The following is a 16386-nucleotide window of genomic DNA, read 5'->3' as shown; positions in this document are numbered from 1 at the left end:
AAGGCTCAATTTGGATAAAAGTAAATGATTCCAAATAGTAGAGAGCAAACAAAAAATAGGCATGTATGTACATATATACAAAGAAATACAAACAAATACACCATAATAGATTCCCCCAGCTAGCTACAAGATGGGCAAATACCCTAGGAGTACCACAGAGGGGAAGGAGGGTGGGTAATCCTGACTGCAGATGCATTCCTATCGGACATCTACATTTATGGTAGGTACAAAACTGTACTATGTCCTTCAAGGATGCATCTGCAGTCCTTACAAATGGGTAGAATACCATAGCAAGACTGGGGAAGGAGGAGAAATAAAATTATGGTGTAGTTAAGATCCCTTGCAAAACAGCAATGGCAAAACCTGCTCGGGATCTGGAGTATAAAGGTAAATTATAATGCTTGGCAAATGTATGCACGGAGCTCCAAGTAGCAGCCTCTAAAATGTCTTTGGTAGCCACTCCTCGTAGAAAAGCTGTGGTAGTGGCTGTAGCCCTTGTAGAGTGAGGCCTGATGTTTTCTGGAGTTTTCTTTCCGTGGTAGGAGTAACAAAATCTAATGCAATTTCCTATCCACTTGGAGATTGTCTGTTTTGAAATTGCTTTTCCTTCCATTCCTGTTGCATATGCTACCAGAAGCTGGTCAGTTTTCCTATTGCCCTTGGTCCTGTCTAGGTAGTAGCGTAATTGTCTATGCACATCCAAGGTATGCAACAGCCTTTCTCCCCTGTTCTGAGGGTTGGGGAAGAATGTAGGTAGGTGGATAGCCTGATTCAAAGATTCTCTGGAGACCACCTTAGGCATAAAAGTAGGATTAGTTCTCATGGATACTCTATCTTCGTGGAAGATCAGGAAGGGCTGTACTGGCATTAGTTCCTGTAGCTCAGATACCCTTCTTGCTGAAGTGATTGCCAACAGGAAAGCAGTTTTCCATGATAAGTATTGTAATTCTGCTGTTGCTGCTGGTTCGAAAGGAGGAAGTGTCAACTTTTCTAGCACAAAGTTCAAGTCCCATGCTGGCAATGGTGGCTTCCTAGGCGGTTTTACATTTTTAATTCCTCTCAGAAACTGCCTGAGCAGAGGATGGGAGAAGACTGGAGGATCCAAGTCGTATTCTGCTGAAATAGCTGATGCATGAATCTTGATGGAAGAATAGGACAGGCCTTTGTGGAAGAGCTCTGCCAAGTATTCCAGGATGTTGGCTATGTTTACCAGTGACACATTTTCTCCTTTTGCAGTACTCCAAATGAAATATCTTTTCCATTTTGCTAAATAATTCTTTCTTGTTGAGGGTCTGCGAGCCTCCAAGATAATGTCTTTTACCCTTTGGGATAAATTTGGGTTATTTGTTCTTATGCAATGTTCCAGGCAGTTAGCTGCAGTGTTTTCAGGTTTGGATGCAGGGTGTTGTAGTTGTTCTGTGTTAACAGCAAGGGAACAAGGGGTAGGTGCCATATTTGTTCCCGAGACATGCTCCTCAGTAATGGGTACCAATGTTGTCTTGGCCAGTCTGGAGCTATCAGGATGATCCTTGGACGGTCCTCCTTGATCTTCAATAGCACCTTGTGCATCAAAGGAAGTGGTGGGAATGCATATGCTGTCAGGTTTTTCCAACTGAAAGATAGGGAGTCCACCTTCCAAGCAAGTGGGTGGTATGTCCTTGTGCAGAATTTCTTTAGTTGGTGATTGCGTGGGGATGCAAATAAGTCTATTTGAGGAAGTCCCCATTTTCTTGTAATGATTTTGAAGATGTCCGGATGCAGCATCCATTCGTGGGCATCCGCGGTAGTCCTGCTTAGTATGTCTGCTAGAATGTTTTCTTTTCCTGGTACAAAAATTGCTTGTAACTGAACGTTGTAACTCAGGGCCACATTCCAGAGATCCATTGCCATCCGGCATAGAGGGTACGAATGTGTGCCTCCCTGTTTGTTGATGTACCACATAACTGTGGTGTTGTCTGTCCTTATCAATAGTTGACCTGGTCGAAGAAATGGTCTGAATGTCTGAATTGCCAGTTTTACTGCCAGCATTTCCTTTTGATTTATGTGTAGGTGCAGCTGGTCTTGAGTCCATAAGCCTTGTATGCACTTGTCTAGCATGTGGGCCCCCCAACCGAGGTCTGAGGTGTCCGTGGTAATGGCTTGGCTTGGTTGAGTGTTGTGGAAGGGCAATCCTTTGTTTGATTGACAGGCCTGAGCCCACCATTGGAATTCTTGCTTCAGGCATGGAATTATTGGAATTTGGGTTTCTAGGCTGTGCTTGTGCTGAGACCATAAATTCCTTAGGTACCACTGTAGCTTTCTCATATGCAGTCTGGCTTGTGGAACCAATATTATGCAGGATGCCATGAAACCCAAGGCTTGCAGGACTTTTCTTGCTGTTAGATGGTTCTGCTTTGTTAATGCCAAGAAGTATAGAGGGAGTTGCTCCTGTTTTTCTACTGTTAGGAATGCCATTTGCTTCGATGTGTCCAGCTCTGCACCCAAGAAGGTTATCCTTTGGGATGGTTATCAGCCTTGACTTTTTTATATTGACTGTGTATCCCAGGGCTTGCAGTAGATGAATGACCCTTTTCAAGTCTTCTGCTAACTTGATTTTGTTGTCCGCTTGTATCAGGCAGTCGTCCAGGTAAGGGTAGATTTGGATTCCCTGGAGCCTGCAATGAGCAATTACTGATGCCAGGCATTTCGTGAACACTCTGGGCGCAGTAGATAAGCCAAAGGGCAATGCTGAGAATTGATAATGCTCTGATCCTGCAAGAAATCTGAGGTATCTTCTGCAATTTGGTCGTATGGGGACGTGCAGGTATGCCTCCTTGAGATCTAGAGTTACCAGCCAAGACTCCTTGCCCAGCATGGGAAGAAGCTGCTGTAGGGTCAGCATTTTGAATTTTGGAACAATGAGGAATGTGTTTAAAGCGGACAGGTCGAGAATAGGTCTCCATTTGCTTTCTTTTCTTGGTACCAGGAAGAGTCTGGAGTAAAATCCCTGTCCTTGCTCCATAGATGGTACCTTTTCCACAGCTCTCATTTTTAATAATTGAGATATTTGTTTTAGAGCTTCTGCCTTTTGATTTGGAGGTAGGTTTGGCATTCCTCTCTTTCCTGGTAGAGTATGGAAGTGAAACCTGTAACCTTGGTCTATTGTCTGCAAAATCCACTTGTCTCTTGTGATGTAATGCCTGTTTACTGAAAATAAAGCTAGCTTCCCGCCCAAGGGTGCTTTTAGTTGTTCCCTGGTAGGCAGTGCTAGAACCAAGTCACTGTGATTGTCCTGTAGTAGTGGTGGTGGCTGTGTCCGTGGCTGCACCTCGCTGGTTGTTACCCTGCCACTGGCGTCCCCTGTAGGCACCTCTGGATTGACTTCAGCCTCTTGAACGCCTATTCCTGCCTCTCTGGGCTCTGGAGGAGTCGGGAAAGGACCAATTCTTGGAGGGCCAATTCCTGCTAAACCTTGGAGGTTGGACCTGTAAGAAATCTTTCACTGTCTGGACAGATTTTGCCTTCTCTTCCATCTTCTTGAGCACCTGTTGTGCAGGAGAGCCAAACAAATTGATTTTATCCATGGGAGCATCTAGTAATTTGGATTTCACATGGTCTGGTAAGGCCTGCTCTTTTAACCATGCAAGCCTTCTGATAACTGTGCCAGTCATGGCTGATCTGAAGGAGGCTTCCAGTGCATCATAGCCGCATTTTAAGGAATGGTTACTGACCTGCTGAATGTTATGTACCATTTCCTGAACAGATTTTTTGTCTAATGGTTCATCTGAGGACAACTTTTTGGTTAACTGGTCTAGCATAAATTCTTGATACTGGATCATGTGGAATTGACAGTTCAATGCTCTAGCTGAAAGAGTTGCAGAAGTGTAAACTTTTTACCCCATCTCTCTAAGGACCTGGATTCCCTTTCAGAGGGGAGGGGGTTTTTGGCAGAGGTAGCTGCTACAGCCTTAGGACCTTGGGAGATAGTCTCGGGATCTGCAAAAGGAGCTTTATACAAATGATGATGAGTATCCGGAACCCTGTAGTACCTATCGGGCTTAGCAAGGGCCGGTGGAAGTGAATCAGGAGCAGTACAAGCATCATTAAATGCATCATCTACAACAGAGAGAACTGGAGGAATGGCTAAAGGCCTATGTTGTGGTAAATGCAGAAAGGTTCTAAGCCTCTTCCTAGAGTCTGAGAAATCCTGGCCCTGCCACTGAAATCGTTCCCTCATACCATGCAAGGTTTCCCCAAAGGAAAATTCCTCAGGCGGAGAGGCAGAAGGGATGGACTCTTCAGCATCAGAGTCTTCATAAGGAGAGAAAGAAGCCTCTGGAGGGTTAGTATTATCTGAATCATCAGAGGAATCATCTGTAGAAACTGGTTCAGGGGGCTCTGCTCTAGGCCTCTTCTCTGGAGGTGGGTGAGAGGCCCTGTCTGTGTGAGATTGGGATCCCCGGATTAAAGAAATGAGATCCTCTGCTAGACTAAGCATTTGTGAACTAGAGCTAGGCCTGTGAGAGGGGGTCTTAGCAGGCACAGATTTAGTAGTTTTAGCTGCTTTAGCCCTGGCAAAAGCCTTAATGGACATGGCTGCAGGTGGCCTAGCAGCTCCACGTGCAGGGGTGGAGATATCCAAGGGGATAGTGTCAGATAATTCCTGAGAAACTGCCTGAGCAGAAGGTAAATCAGAAGCCGATTCCACGAGGTTGGAAGAGGCCTCGGTAGGAGGTAAGTTTTCGGCTGAAGGAAGAACCGCTTGCTCGGTTTCAGCCGAAACCGAGACACTCGCGGTTGGCCTAACCGCGGTTTCGGCCGAAACCGCAGACCGCGAGTGTCGGTCCTTTTCCTTGCGCTTTTTTGATATTTGCGTAGTCGGAGGATCCGACGGCATAATGTAAGCAAAATCGGAGCCGAAAATCTCCTCAGCAAATTCTGACCGACGTCTAAGCGTCCATCAGTTAAAAGAAGCACAGGCTAGACAAGCTGCTACGTCGTGGTCTGGGCCTAAACAAGGTAAGCAGTAAGAGTGGAAATCTTTATGAGGTATTTGTTTCCCACAAGTTAAACAGTTATTCACTTTTTTTGACAACGGCTGAGGCAAGAAAGAGTCCCCAACGGGGTACTTAGCTTTTTAGAAGTCTTCGGTAGTAGTAGAAGAATTCGGTAGTAGTAATCTCTGGTTCTGACCGACCGGCACTTGCGAACAGCTTCTGCTTCGGGCGCCACGCGGCAAGAAAGACTGAGGAAAATGGCGTCGGCTGATGCCTTTATACCCGAATAACTGCAGCTATGACGTCGGGTGAAGTGCGACACCAGCCGAGGCCAGACCCAGACTTTGGAATCCGGCCGACCGAAGGGCTGCCTGACGACAGGACAACCCATTTGTAAGGACTGCAGATGCATCCTTGAAGGACATCGTATAGTTTCTTTCATGGGAATGAATTTTTGAAGTGATGTTCAAATATTTTTTTGTTTTACAGTCTGTATACTCTTTAGAAACAGATGGACTTTTCACAAAATATTCCCAAATATTCCTACCTAATATTCTTTTCTTGCAAAACTCAAAACGTACTGTCTTTCCTCACCTTGTCTCGACTTAGGTTACTCAAATTAAACTGTTTACAGTTCCATACCTTGTTTAGGTGTTCCTCTTGAAGCTGTCGACGTCTCTGCAACTCTTCATCTTCCTCTTCCCTACCAGTCGATCGGCGACGCATATCCGATCCTGCTTATTATAAAATCATATTCCATTTTATTACATTTAAAAGGAACTAGTATATTTTTTTAATTATTTCAACATGTTGTGAGGTACTCATCTGTACTCCATGACAAAAATGCAGTATTGTGTATTAAATGCAACAGAGAAAACAAATAATAATAGTACCATAGAGTCATACTGTCACCAAAACCTATTGTGTTATAAATGCAAACTGCATGGTGCTTGTAAAAACAATCCTCAGTTTCATTTGGTTGCGCCAGTGCAAATTTCAAAAAACATTTGTAATAAGTACATAATAACAAGGGGAAATGGACAAATATCCAGATAAAACATTATGAATTAAACCATAATTTTGGGTGACGTTAACATTAATTGGGCCACAATTCAATCTCCTACCAACTCCATAAATATCAATCTTTATACATTCTCTCAGCTTATTACCTCAACAACCAGACCTTCCAAAGACCTTCTCTCTGGGAGCACCCTGGACTGGATTCTAGTCTCACATCCCCACTATATCACTAATGGTGGTATCTTTCCAGACCCACTAGGTGACCACCTTCCCATCTTTGCCCATCGGGTTCCCTCATCCCTACAACTAACCCATACCTATACCTTTAGCCAGTACCTAAAAAACTTTAACCCTAATGAATTCTCAGATGTACTAAAAAGAACAAACTGGAATCCTATAAAAACTCTGTCCCTGGATAATGCTGTTACCTACCTACAGACCTATAAACCTACCACCTACCTATAAACCTACCACCCTAGAACACAAAAAAGGAAAAAAACTAAGGGTAATGCTGCTCAATGCCAGAAGTCTAAATCTCAAAATGCACGCACTCAAGGCCCTTCTCAGTATGGAGAACATCGATGTCTGTGCTGTGACAGAAACCTGGTTCAAGGCTCCTGAGAGCACCCCAGCACTATCAGGTTTTACCTCATATCATACGTTCCGGCCCCAAAATCCGGACAATACCAAGAAAGGAGGGGGGGTATCCATATTCATCAAGGACACCCACACCTCAAGACTGGTGGCAACGCATGATGCATCGGAGACCATCCAGGTGCAATTAACCATAGGCAAGACTGCTCTGCAAATTGTAGCATGTTACAGGCCACCCTCACAAACTCAGGAACCTCACATGGCTTTCCTGAAAACACTGGAGGGGATAAATGTATCTCCAAACACCATCATACTAGGTGACTTCAATTACCCTAATATAGACTGGGAACACTACTCAAGCCCAAACACCCTAGTCCAAAAGTTCCTGGAATTCATAAACTCAAATGCCATGGAACAACTAGTCACCATCCCCACAAGAGGAGAAAACATACTTGATCTCATCATCACGGACATGGGAGCACAATGTTCAACACCGGAAGTATACCCCCTCACTGGTGAGATCAGATCACAAACTAATCTCGCTGGAGGTCCTCATCCCACCCCCACCTGAAATAAAAAAAAACACAGTAAAGAACTTCGAAAGCCGACTTCACACTTCTAAAGACTAGTGTGGTCTCCTTTAAGGCCCCGAGCCGGCGGAGAACAGTACTCAAGCCGCTGAATCACTTACAAATGCCTTCTACCAGCACCTGCAGGACTGCATGGATAAGGCAATCCCAAGCAAAACAAAGACTCTTTGTACCAAAGGCAAGCGCCCAGTCTGGTGGACCCCAGCCATAAACAAACTCTACAACAAAAGGAGGAAGCTACTACAAGATAGAGCAAAATCCTTAAAAGGTAAGACACCTTTGATCACTATAAGTAAAAAACTAAGAGCTCTCATAAAATCATCCAAAGCAAATTTTGAGAGAAAAATAGCTAAAGACTCAAAAGACAATCATAAGGCCTTCTTTAGCTATGTTAGAAACCTGGGAGGAAACTCCCAGATATGCTCAGAACTAGTTCAAAATGATGTGAAGATTACTGATCCTACAGACACTGCCAACATACTGGCTGACAGGTTCAGTGCAAACTTCTCCCCCCCCAAAAGGAGAGATATCTATACCAAACGATTGCAGCCCCCCAAACATCTCTAACGCCCAAGTGAGAACTGCTCTCTCCAAAGCAAAAAACACAGCATCCATGGGACCTGATGGTGTCCCCGGCTGTGTGCTCCACGAACTCAACGAGGAATTAAACCCACAGCTAGGACAGCTGTTTAATCATAGTCTCATCTCTGGATACGTACCCAGGGAGTGGCGCACTGCGACTGTGGTCCCACTTCACAAAGGCGGTGCCTCCAATGACCCTGGAAATTACCGGCCCATTAGCTTGACAAGCCTTATCTGCAAAGCCATGGAGAGGATCATAATGGACCTCATAAATAAAGACATAGGGAATTTGCAGACTTTGGATCCAACCCAGTTTGGCTTTGTCAAAGGCAGATCATGCCTTTTAAACTTGGTTGACTTTTTCGAAACAGTCACCAAAGCCATTGATGAGGGAAAGGCAGTCCATACAGCCTATCTCGATCTGGCGAAGGCCTTCGATACAATACCCCACTCGGGTATCATTGAAAAACTCATCAGCTTAAATGTTAACCCATACATCACAAGATGGGTTGCAAACTGGCTGAGTGACAGAACCCACAGGGTCAGAGTTGCTGGCGCCATGTCAGACTCAAAGCCTGTCACAAGTGGTGTCCCACAGGGCTCAGTCCTGGGCCCACTCTTGTTTGGCATCTACTTTTCCGAAGTACAAGCAAACACAGGAGGGTTATGGCTGACAAAGTTTGCAGATGACTGCAAACTGGGTGCTGTAGTCGAAAACACATCTGACACAGATATCCTTCAGAAGGGTCTCACAGAAATGGATAACTGGTGCCAGAGCCATGGCCTAAAGTTAAATGCCAAAAAATGCATAGTCATACCCTTCGGGAAAAACAAGGTTACCCCTAGCTACCATATAGGTGGCAATCCACTGAGCACAGAAGAAGTTATCAGGGACCTGGGGACCCAAGTTGACAGTAGCCTGTCATTCGACACCCATGTAGCTAAAGTAGTTAGGAAAACCTTCTACATTGCCCACCTTATCATGAAGGGATTCACATCTAGATCAAGGGAGGTCATAGTCTCCCTATACTCATCACTCATCAGACCAATGATTGAGTACAATGCCCCATTCAGAATGTATCTGACCCGACACTTGCAGCAGCTGGAGAGGCCACAAAAGTTCCTCACCAAAAGGATAAAGGGTCTCAAAAATCTGTCCTATGCTGCCTGACTGAAAGAACTCCAGCTCTATTCAGTCGCTTACCACTTGCTCAGAGGTGACCATTGCCTGACATACAAGGCCATGTCAAACCCAGATTTGATGAATATGCTTCACCTCAAAAAATCTAGATCCGTCAGAGCCACAAGGGCGGGAGACTTAAACCTCGACACGGCTATTAATAGGACGTGCTGGAGGGATAGATTCATCACCCAAAGACTCCCTATGCTGTGGAACAAAATCCCGGTATATGTGAGGCAGAGCACCTCGCTGGCCTTGTTCAAGAGAAATCTTGACCAATGGATGGGAGATCGCAGATATACCCCAGGGATTACCTCAGTGTCACTGCTCGACAGAGGCACAGCAAAATAATGGGTATAGTTCCCCATACTAAAGGGGTGGCGTAAGCCACAAAACTATGGGCTAGGCTTGTAAATGCCCTCGGGCAGATAGCCTAGTATGAACCTATGAACCTATGAACCTACTTTAATAAAACTTTCTTACACCTGCTTGACTCCTTTGCCCCTTGGAGAACAATACGCTCAAAAAGCGACACTGTGCTATGGCTAACTAAGGGTACCCTGTGCCATGGCTAACTAAGGGTATCTTACTTGTCATGCGGCTCCAAGATAAAGCCTGGAAAGTCTTCCATAAAACCAGTACCAGCATTGCCCTGAATAAATATAAAACGCTTCGTAACAAAGCAAAATATCTTATCATCTCAGATCGCAAAGCCTACTTTTCCACACTCCAAACCAACTATAATACTAATCCAAAAAAAACAAAAAAAATCTGGAATGGAATTGCCTCTCTCCTTAACCCAGGTAAAAAAGAGAACCCATGCCCAGACCCAAATGCCTCTGACTTAGAATTAGCCTCCAAATGTAACTCATTCTTCATTGATTCCACAGCTAAACTAACATCCTCATTCTCTAATAACTCTACTTCCCCATACACACCTACCCACACCCCTTTTTACTCCTCTAACCCCAGTTCTCTATCTGCTCCTTTCTCCATTAAACCCATCCCCATCTCCAACATAAAGAAACTACTTCTAAAACTGAAAGCATGTTCTAATGTCCCTGACGAGATACCCTCCTACTTCCTAAAAACTGCAGCAGATGCCATAGCCTATCCTATATCCATAGTAATAAATAGATCAATCTCAGAGGGCCATGTCCCGCAGCTCTGGAAAAAAGCATTTATTATTCCACTCCATCAAGGAGGAAAGAACAATGACATCCCCCACTTCCGACTAGTTGCTATCTTATCCCCCATTTCTAAACTTCTCGAAAAATGTATCTACCTTCAACTTCTACCCTACCTCCTAAGGAATAACCTTATCACTCCCACACAACATGGATTCCGACCTGGCCACAGCACCACTACTGCCCTCCTCGCCTCCCTGGAAACTGTTAATAAGGCCTGTGACACTGGTCGCATTGTGTCCACCCTCCTCTTAGACCTCTCAAAGACCTTTGACACCATTTCTCACAACCTTCTCCTTACTAAACTTTCTAAACTTAACCTATCCCACTCTACTATCAACTGGTTCAGCCATTACCTATCAAACAGGCAACAAGCGTTCAAGTGGAAAAAAGCTAGTTCTCACTTCCCAAACTGTCCCACAGGTGTACCCCAAGGTTCAATTCTGGGTCCCCTACTCTTCAGTACCTTCATAAATGACTTTCACCATGCCATTCCTAACAGTAACCTCATCCAATACGTCGATGACTCGACAATAGTCTATTCTGCTACCTCTACTTCCTCTTTAGCAAAAGTAACCCAGAATGCCTTCACAGCTGCTGAACGATGGATGCTGAATAACTTCTTGGCACTCAATGCAACCAAGACTAAGCTAATGTTATTTACCCCATCTAGAGCCATCACCCTCAACAAAACCTCATTCTCTATCACTAGTCAAACTAATACTCTACTCGAAATAGTTCCCACTGCTAAATTACTAGGAGTCCTTACTCTATCACTAGCCAAACTAATACTCTCCTCGAAATAGCCCCCACTGATAAACTACTAGTCCTTACTCTATCACTAGCCAAACTAATACTCTCCTCGAAATAGTCCCCACTGCTAAACTACTAGGAGTGCTTATTGAAGATCCACTAAAGTTTGATAGCCACATTCATGCAAATATAAAAAAAAAACACATACGAAACTAGGCCTTCTTTAACACCACAGCCGCTACATCTCACCTTCCTGCAGGCTTGCTCTAGCTAGTACATACCTTACCCCTTCCCTCCTTTACGGAGCCTCTATCCTCACTAGTCTACAACCTTCCCTTAAGTCGAAACTCGACTCCTGCTATTACAAAATTTCAAAGTTTGCAACTGGCCAAAGATCCTCTACCCATCACTGTATTTCCCTACATCAATTGAACTGGCTTGAGCTACCCAACTATCTCACCTATAATCAACTGATCCAAGCTCACAAAATTATCTTTAGCCCCTCTCTCTGCCCTTCTCTTGTCTCTACTTTTTAAATACATCAACCTAACAGATGTCTAAGGTCTAAATCACAAAACCTAATAGAATTGCATAAACCTGCCCAACCACTAGGTAAACATCTATTATCCTTTAATCTAGCGCAACACTGGAATTCTCTCCCACCTCTCATCCGTACCACTGAAAGTCTCTCTGCCTTCAAATCCTTACTGCACTCATACCTCTCTTCACAGTGGGAATGCTCTTGTTCCCATCCTACATAGCTTCCCTTAACTTACTCTCTCTCCACAAGCTACTACATTATACTGTAAATAAACTCCTAGAGTTTCTATCAGCTCTAGCTAAACAAAAAAAAAACCCTGTATTTTTGCTTCTAACAATTTTATCTTGCATTGTATCAATTGTATATAGTGTATTACTATTTTGTATTTTGCATTCTGTGTATTACTATTATGTATTTGTTTTTATTCTTTTTATTTTACTTTGATTCTCTGTATTATTCTGGAGCTTTTCTCCCCAGGACTCCATTGAAAACGGGCTCTTCATGGTCCAATGGACTATCCTGGCAAACAAACTGCAAATAAAATAAAAATAAATTAAATAAAAAGTTATTTCTGAAGAGTTCATAGACCAAAAAAAGTTAAAAGATTAAGCAACATCATTTTAGATTTAAGTTAAGAAATATTATTTTTTGAAACAGTTGCTTGTGAGTCACATGTCTGGTCCCAAAAATGAAATTAAGCATGAATATGCTCTGAAGCCAGAACTGCTCTCCCACATCTTTAACTTTATGGAAACTGTTGGTGTATGCAGTGCATGTAGAATGAATACCTACAGTAAAAGGAATCCTTTAAGTAGTTAATCAGTGTCCTCTTAACAAATGGCCTGCTTAATAGCTATGATGGTGCAAACTAAAGAAGTTCAAAATATTACTCGGTAAGAAATATTTCAACATTCATACATATAAGCATAAATAAATAAATAAATAAATAAATAAATACATACCTCAGCAGTCCATAAACATGCACCCCATAGAATGCACAAAAATCCCAATCTGAACAGCATAACCAATGCTATGTGGCTCATACCCCTCAAAGACAGGGGTGCCTAGCTTTGTGGGAATAAATGAACACTATACTATGATGGCATGGTGGTGCAGCGGTTAGCATTGTTGCCTCACAGCAAGAGGTTCTCCAGTTTGATTCTCGGCTGGGGTGCCTTCTGTGCGGAGTCTGCATGTCTTCCCTGTGGTCGCGTGGGTTTCCTCCGTATGCTCTAGGTGCTCCGGTTTCCTCCCACATCCCAGAGACATGCTGTATGTAGATTGGACACTCTAAATTGGCCCTAGGCATGTGTGTCTGCCTTCTGTGGAAGGTTGGGTGCCAGGTTGGCAACTTGACACTGTAAAACTCCACTGCCAATCATGAGCAGACAGCAGATCCACTGTGGCGACCCCTAACGGAGAAAAACCGAAAGAAGATACTACGATGGCATGTAATAGAAGCAACTGCTATGTGCCCCTGCTGTGTAGCCTGCCAGCACACAGATACACAAGTAAGATATAAGCCCTCTGTTATCAATACCCCCCACTGCAATGAACCCAGCAGAAGTAAAAGTAATAATGTCTCCCCTTCTACCTGGTATTAAATTCACCAGCAGCAGCAGCAGCAGCAGTGCATATTAATATTAGGCCACTCCCCTTTCAGGTCTAGGGAGTGGTCACACTGAACGATAACCCTCTTTCTGCTCTGTCTTTATAGTCATGCCCCCAACAGCAAGTACTATAAATATTAATCCCCCCAATTTCTCCCTGTTGTCAACCTCCCAGTGAAGAGTACATATTATTATCAGCCATCTCTCAAAATCTGCCTCATTACCATGTCCTAAGGATTGGCTGCAATGAAGAGTAGCTCCACCGACTGTATCTGCATGTCACATAATATAACTCATGCACCAGACAAACAGAACCTTTTCCTCATATAGCGTAATGTGTCAGGTATTGCTGCTCTACAAACAGCTGAACTGTTTAAATAGTGGACAGATCAGGAATATTCATAGTTGTCATGTCACTTTCTCTGGCATGACATTTCATGTCACCTCACCATTCCCCTATCCGTGGGTCCCCTAGCTGTCCACCCTTATCTATGCTTATGCAATGTTTACTGTGGTCAGATGCTTGCAATGCACTGCTTTTTTCATGCATTCGGCCATACAAGATTAGTGCATAACATTTACAGATAATAATTTGCATATTTATCTGCTAATGAACATCATCGTTATGGGTCTATGCAATATGGGAGTGGGGGGGGGGTCTGTCACTGTGATTCAGGAAACAGATGCATTTCCTAAATCACAAGCAGATACATTTCTATACAGCACAATAACCCCCCCCCCCCCGACTGCCCCTGCTTAACTCATGCAGTGGATCCTCTACTTTCAACAAGTTGTTTATTACTTTCTGCTTCTGTTGGATGGGAACTGGGACTAAGGGGAGCTCACCCGCCCCTACAAGAGAAGAAGCATATACTGATCCAAACGGACAGGATGAGAGTCCTATGACCCATTTGATCTTTGTCTGAGCAGCTCACTAGAGCCACCTTCTTAAGGACAATGGCTGGGCCTATCCGTGCCACAATAAAAGCCTCAGGCTCCTTACTTTCCCACTGGAATGTGACCAGTGCCGTCCTTACTGTAGAGATGACAATCTGATGACTGTGAGTGAACCAGTCACTAATATCCTTATTTGCTCTCACTGCACAGACACTGTGATCTTCACTACAGCTACTTGCAGAACAAAATGCATTACTTTGCACAACATCTCCAGGAAAGTGGCATCATCAGCAAGCCTATTTTGCTGTAAGGAATACTTCTGCACTCTTGCAGATGTCACCAGTGCAGAGGGTCAATGCTGATTCCCACCCCACAGATGGGTGTGACACTGCTGATACCTCACTGCCACACTCCCCACCTAGCCCTTCCACAGTTAGTGACACTTGTCAAACATGGGGCCCTTCATCAGAAGCAGTGAAGGCTTCATCCTTCTACTCCATGGGTCCCCTTGGAAGCAGTGAATGCTTTATGCCTCTAATCCATGGGTCCCATTGGAAGCAGTGAATGCTTTATCCTTTTACTCCATGGGTCCCCTTGGAAGCAGTGAATGCTTTATCCCTCGACTCCATAGGTCCCCTTGGAAGCAGTGAATGCTTTATTCCTCTACTCCACGGGTTCCCTTGGAAGCATTGAATGCTTTATCCCTATACTCCATGCGGCTGAATCAGCATAAGATATTCTGAAGTGGGAGTAACTTGTTTATGAATCACTCCAATATTAATAACAAAAGGGAGGTGTTGGGTGATAAGCCTACCTATAAATTTAGTTTTTTTTGTTCTAGTATTGGTTCTACTATTTCATGCATTCAGAAAAGGAGGTCTTGACCTATGGGATCCTTGAGGGTATGGAGAGCAAGGAACAGTTTCCCCCTCAATAATCTGTATGACACAGAGTAAAAAACATTGGTTTCAGCTTTTCCTGATAGCTAAGATTATTTAGGACCAAGATTTTAGACACCTCTGCAGTCTTTCGTGTGTTTTGGTACATCTAGTGAGATACATGCCAAAGGATGCATTATATTCTATAATGGTTCTAACCATAGAAGCATACAGTGGAAATAACAACTTCTTTAATTTTGGAAGAGATACACGTGCTGACAAATTGTGATATACACAAGGACTTCCAGACTATGGTCACTACATAGTGACGAAAGGAGGAAGTCATCTACCCAGGTGTCTAGGTTTCTGATGAACAACTCATCGGGAGTGGGGAGCTGTTTATGCAGGAAGTGGTAGCAATTTGCGGTTTTCCAAAGAAGATGATGATGATGCATTTATTAGCATTGAGTTTGATCTCTTTCTCAGCGCAGCATGTGTTAATGCATTATAGTTCCACTTGAACTGAATTTAACTTCTGGATTTGATGACTACACCCAGCCCATAATCTTTGACAAACTTAGTCAGAGAGAAATTGTTATTGTCACTGCTGAGATAAGAAAATTAAATGCCAAATGGTGGAGGCCCACTATAGGTCTTTGGGGAATGCCACTGATCAGCTTTTCCTTAACTGAGGAGACATTACCAACCTCACCGTGTTCTGTCTTTGAGACACTTTGCAGTCCATCTTACCACATAAAGATCTATGTTTCAGGTTTTCAGCTTGTTTCAGATCTCATTATGTGATATTAAATGTTTTTGCTAGATTTGGGTCGTGACAGGAACAGTATGATCTTTTCAAGGAAGTTCACAAGACTGAGAAGGCATGACCTGCAATTAACAAATCGGAATTGTTGTGGGTCAAGCCTGATTAAATTCCTAATATCCTGTTTATAAGGTCACTGATGATGCACTGTACGGCTTTGCATTCAAGACCAGAAAGGATAACAGGCCTACAGGTGCCTGGGTCAGATGTGGGGCCACCATTATGAAGAGGCAGCACCAGCAAAGTGTAACACAGAATGGAAACATAGCCTGTGGCAAAGAGATCAGCGAAGTCTTGCTTGATCCTGTTTATAAGACAACCCAGAATGTTGCTGGGTTCTACTGAAGAAATATTTTTGGTTTTGGAGAGCACTTTAAAGATATGGTCCTTGTACATAGTGGGGGAGATGTGACTCCAGTATGTTTGGAGTGGGCATGACAGTTTCATGGGAGAAATTTGCATTCAACTCACTAACCAATACATTGCCTGTGTTGTTAGGATTTGAATAGGAGGTGTCAGTATAGATAACTTCTGAGCAGTGATGTGAATTCCTCCTTACTTTACTAATGTAGCTTACGTAGCACTTATATTTATCCTCAACCTCAAACTTTACTAATGTAGCTTATGTAGGACTTATAATTATCCTCAACCTCAAACTTTACTAATGTAGCTTATGTAGGACTTAGAATTATCCTCAACCTCAGTCTTTACTAATGTAGCTTATGTAGGACTTACAATTATCCTCAACCTCAAAC

General features: G+C 43.5%; 1 protein-coding gene across 30 annotated transcripts in view; it reads right to left on the bottom strand.

Annotated features, from left to right (window-relative positions):
* The window catches only part of ABLIM1 (actin binding LIM protein 1), a 2317257-nt gene that overhangs the window by 214691 nt on the left and 2086180 nt on the right, over positions 1 to 16386 (bottom strand). For 15 of the 30 annotated variants that reach the window (XM_044055908.1, XM_044055914.1, XM_044055911.1 and 12 more), the window contains one exon: positions 5619 to 5713. In XM_044055908.1, the coding sequence (XP_043911843.1) occupies positions 5619 to 5713 (95 nt within the window). The remainder of the gene's footprint in view (positions 1 to 5618; positions 5714 to 16386) is intronic. The other 15 variants (XM_044055915.1, XM_044055925.1, XM_044055929.1 and 12 more) reach the window with 1 other exon arrangement.

The sequence above is a fragment of the Protopterus annectens genome, chromosome 14.part0 (genome assembly GCF_019279795.1).
Source record: "Protopterus annectens isolate FY-2018-M chromosome 14.part0, PAN1.0, whole genome shotgun sequence".
Lineage (NCBI taxonomy): Eukaryota > Metazoa > Chordata > Ceratodontiformes > Protopteridae > Protopterus > Protopterus annectens.
This window is presented reverse-complemented; position numbering and strand designations above follow the sequence as displayed.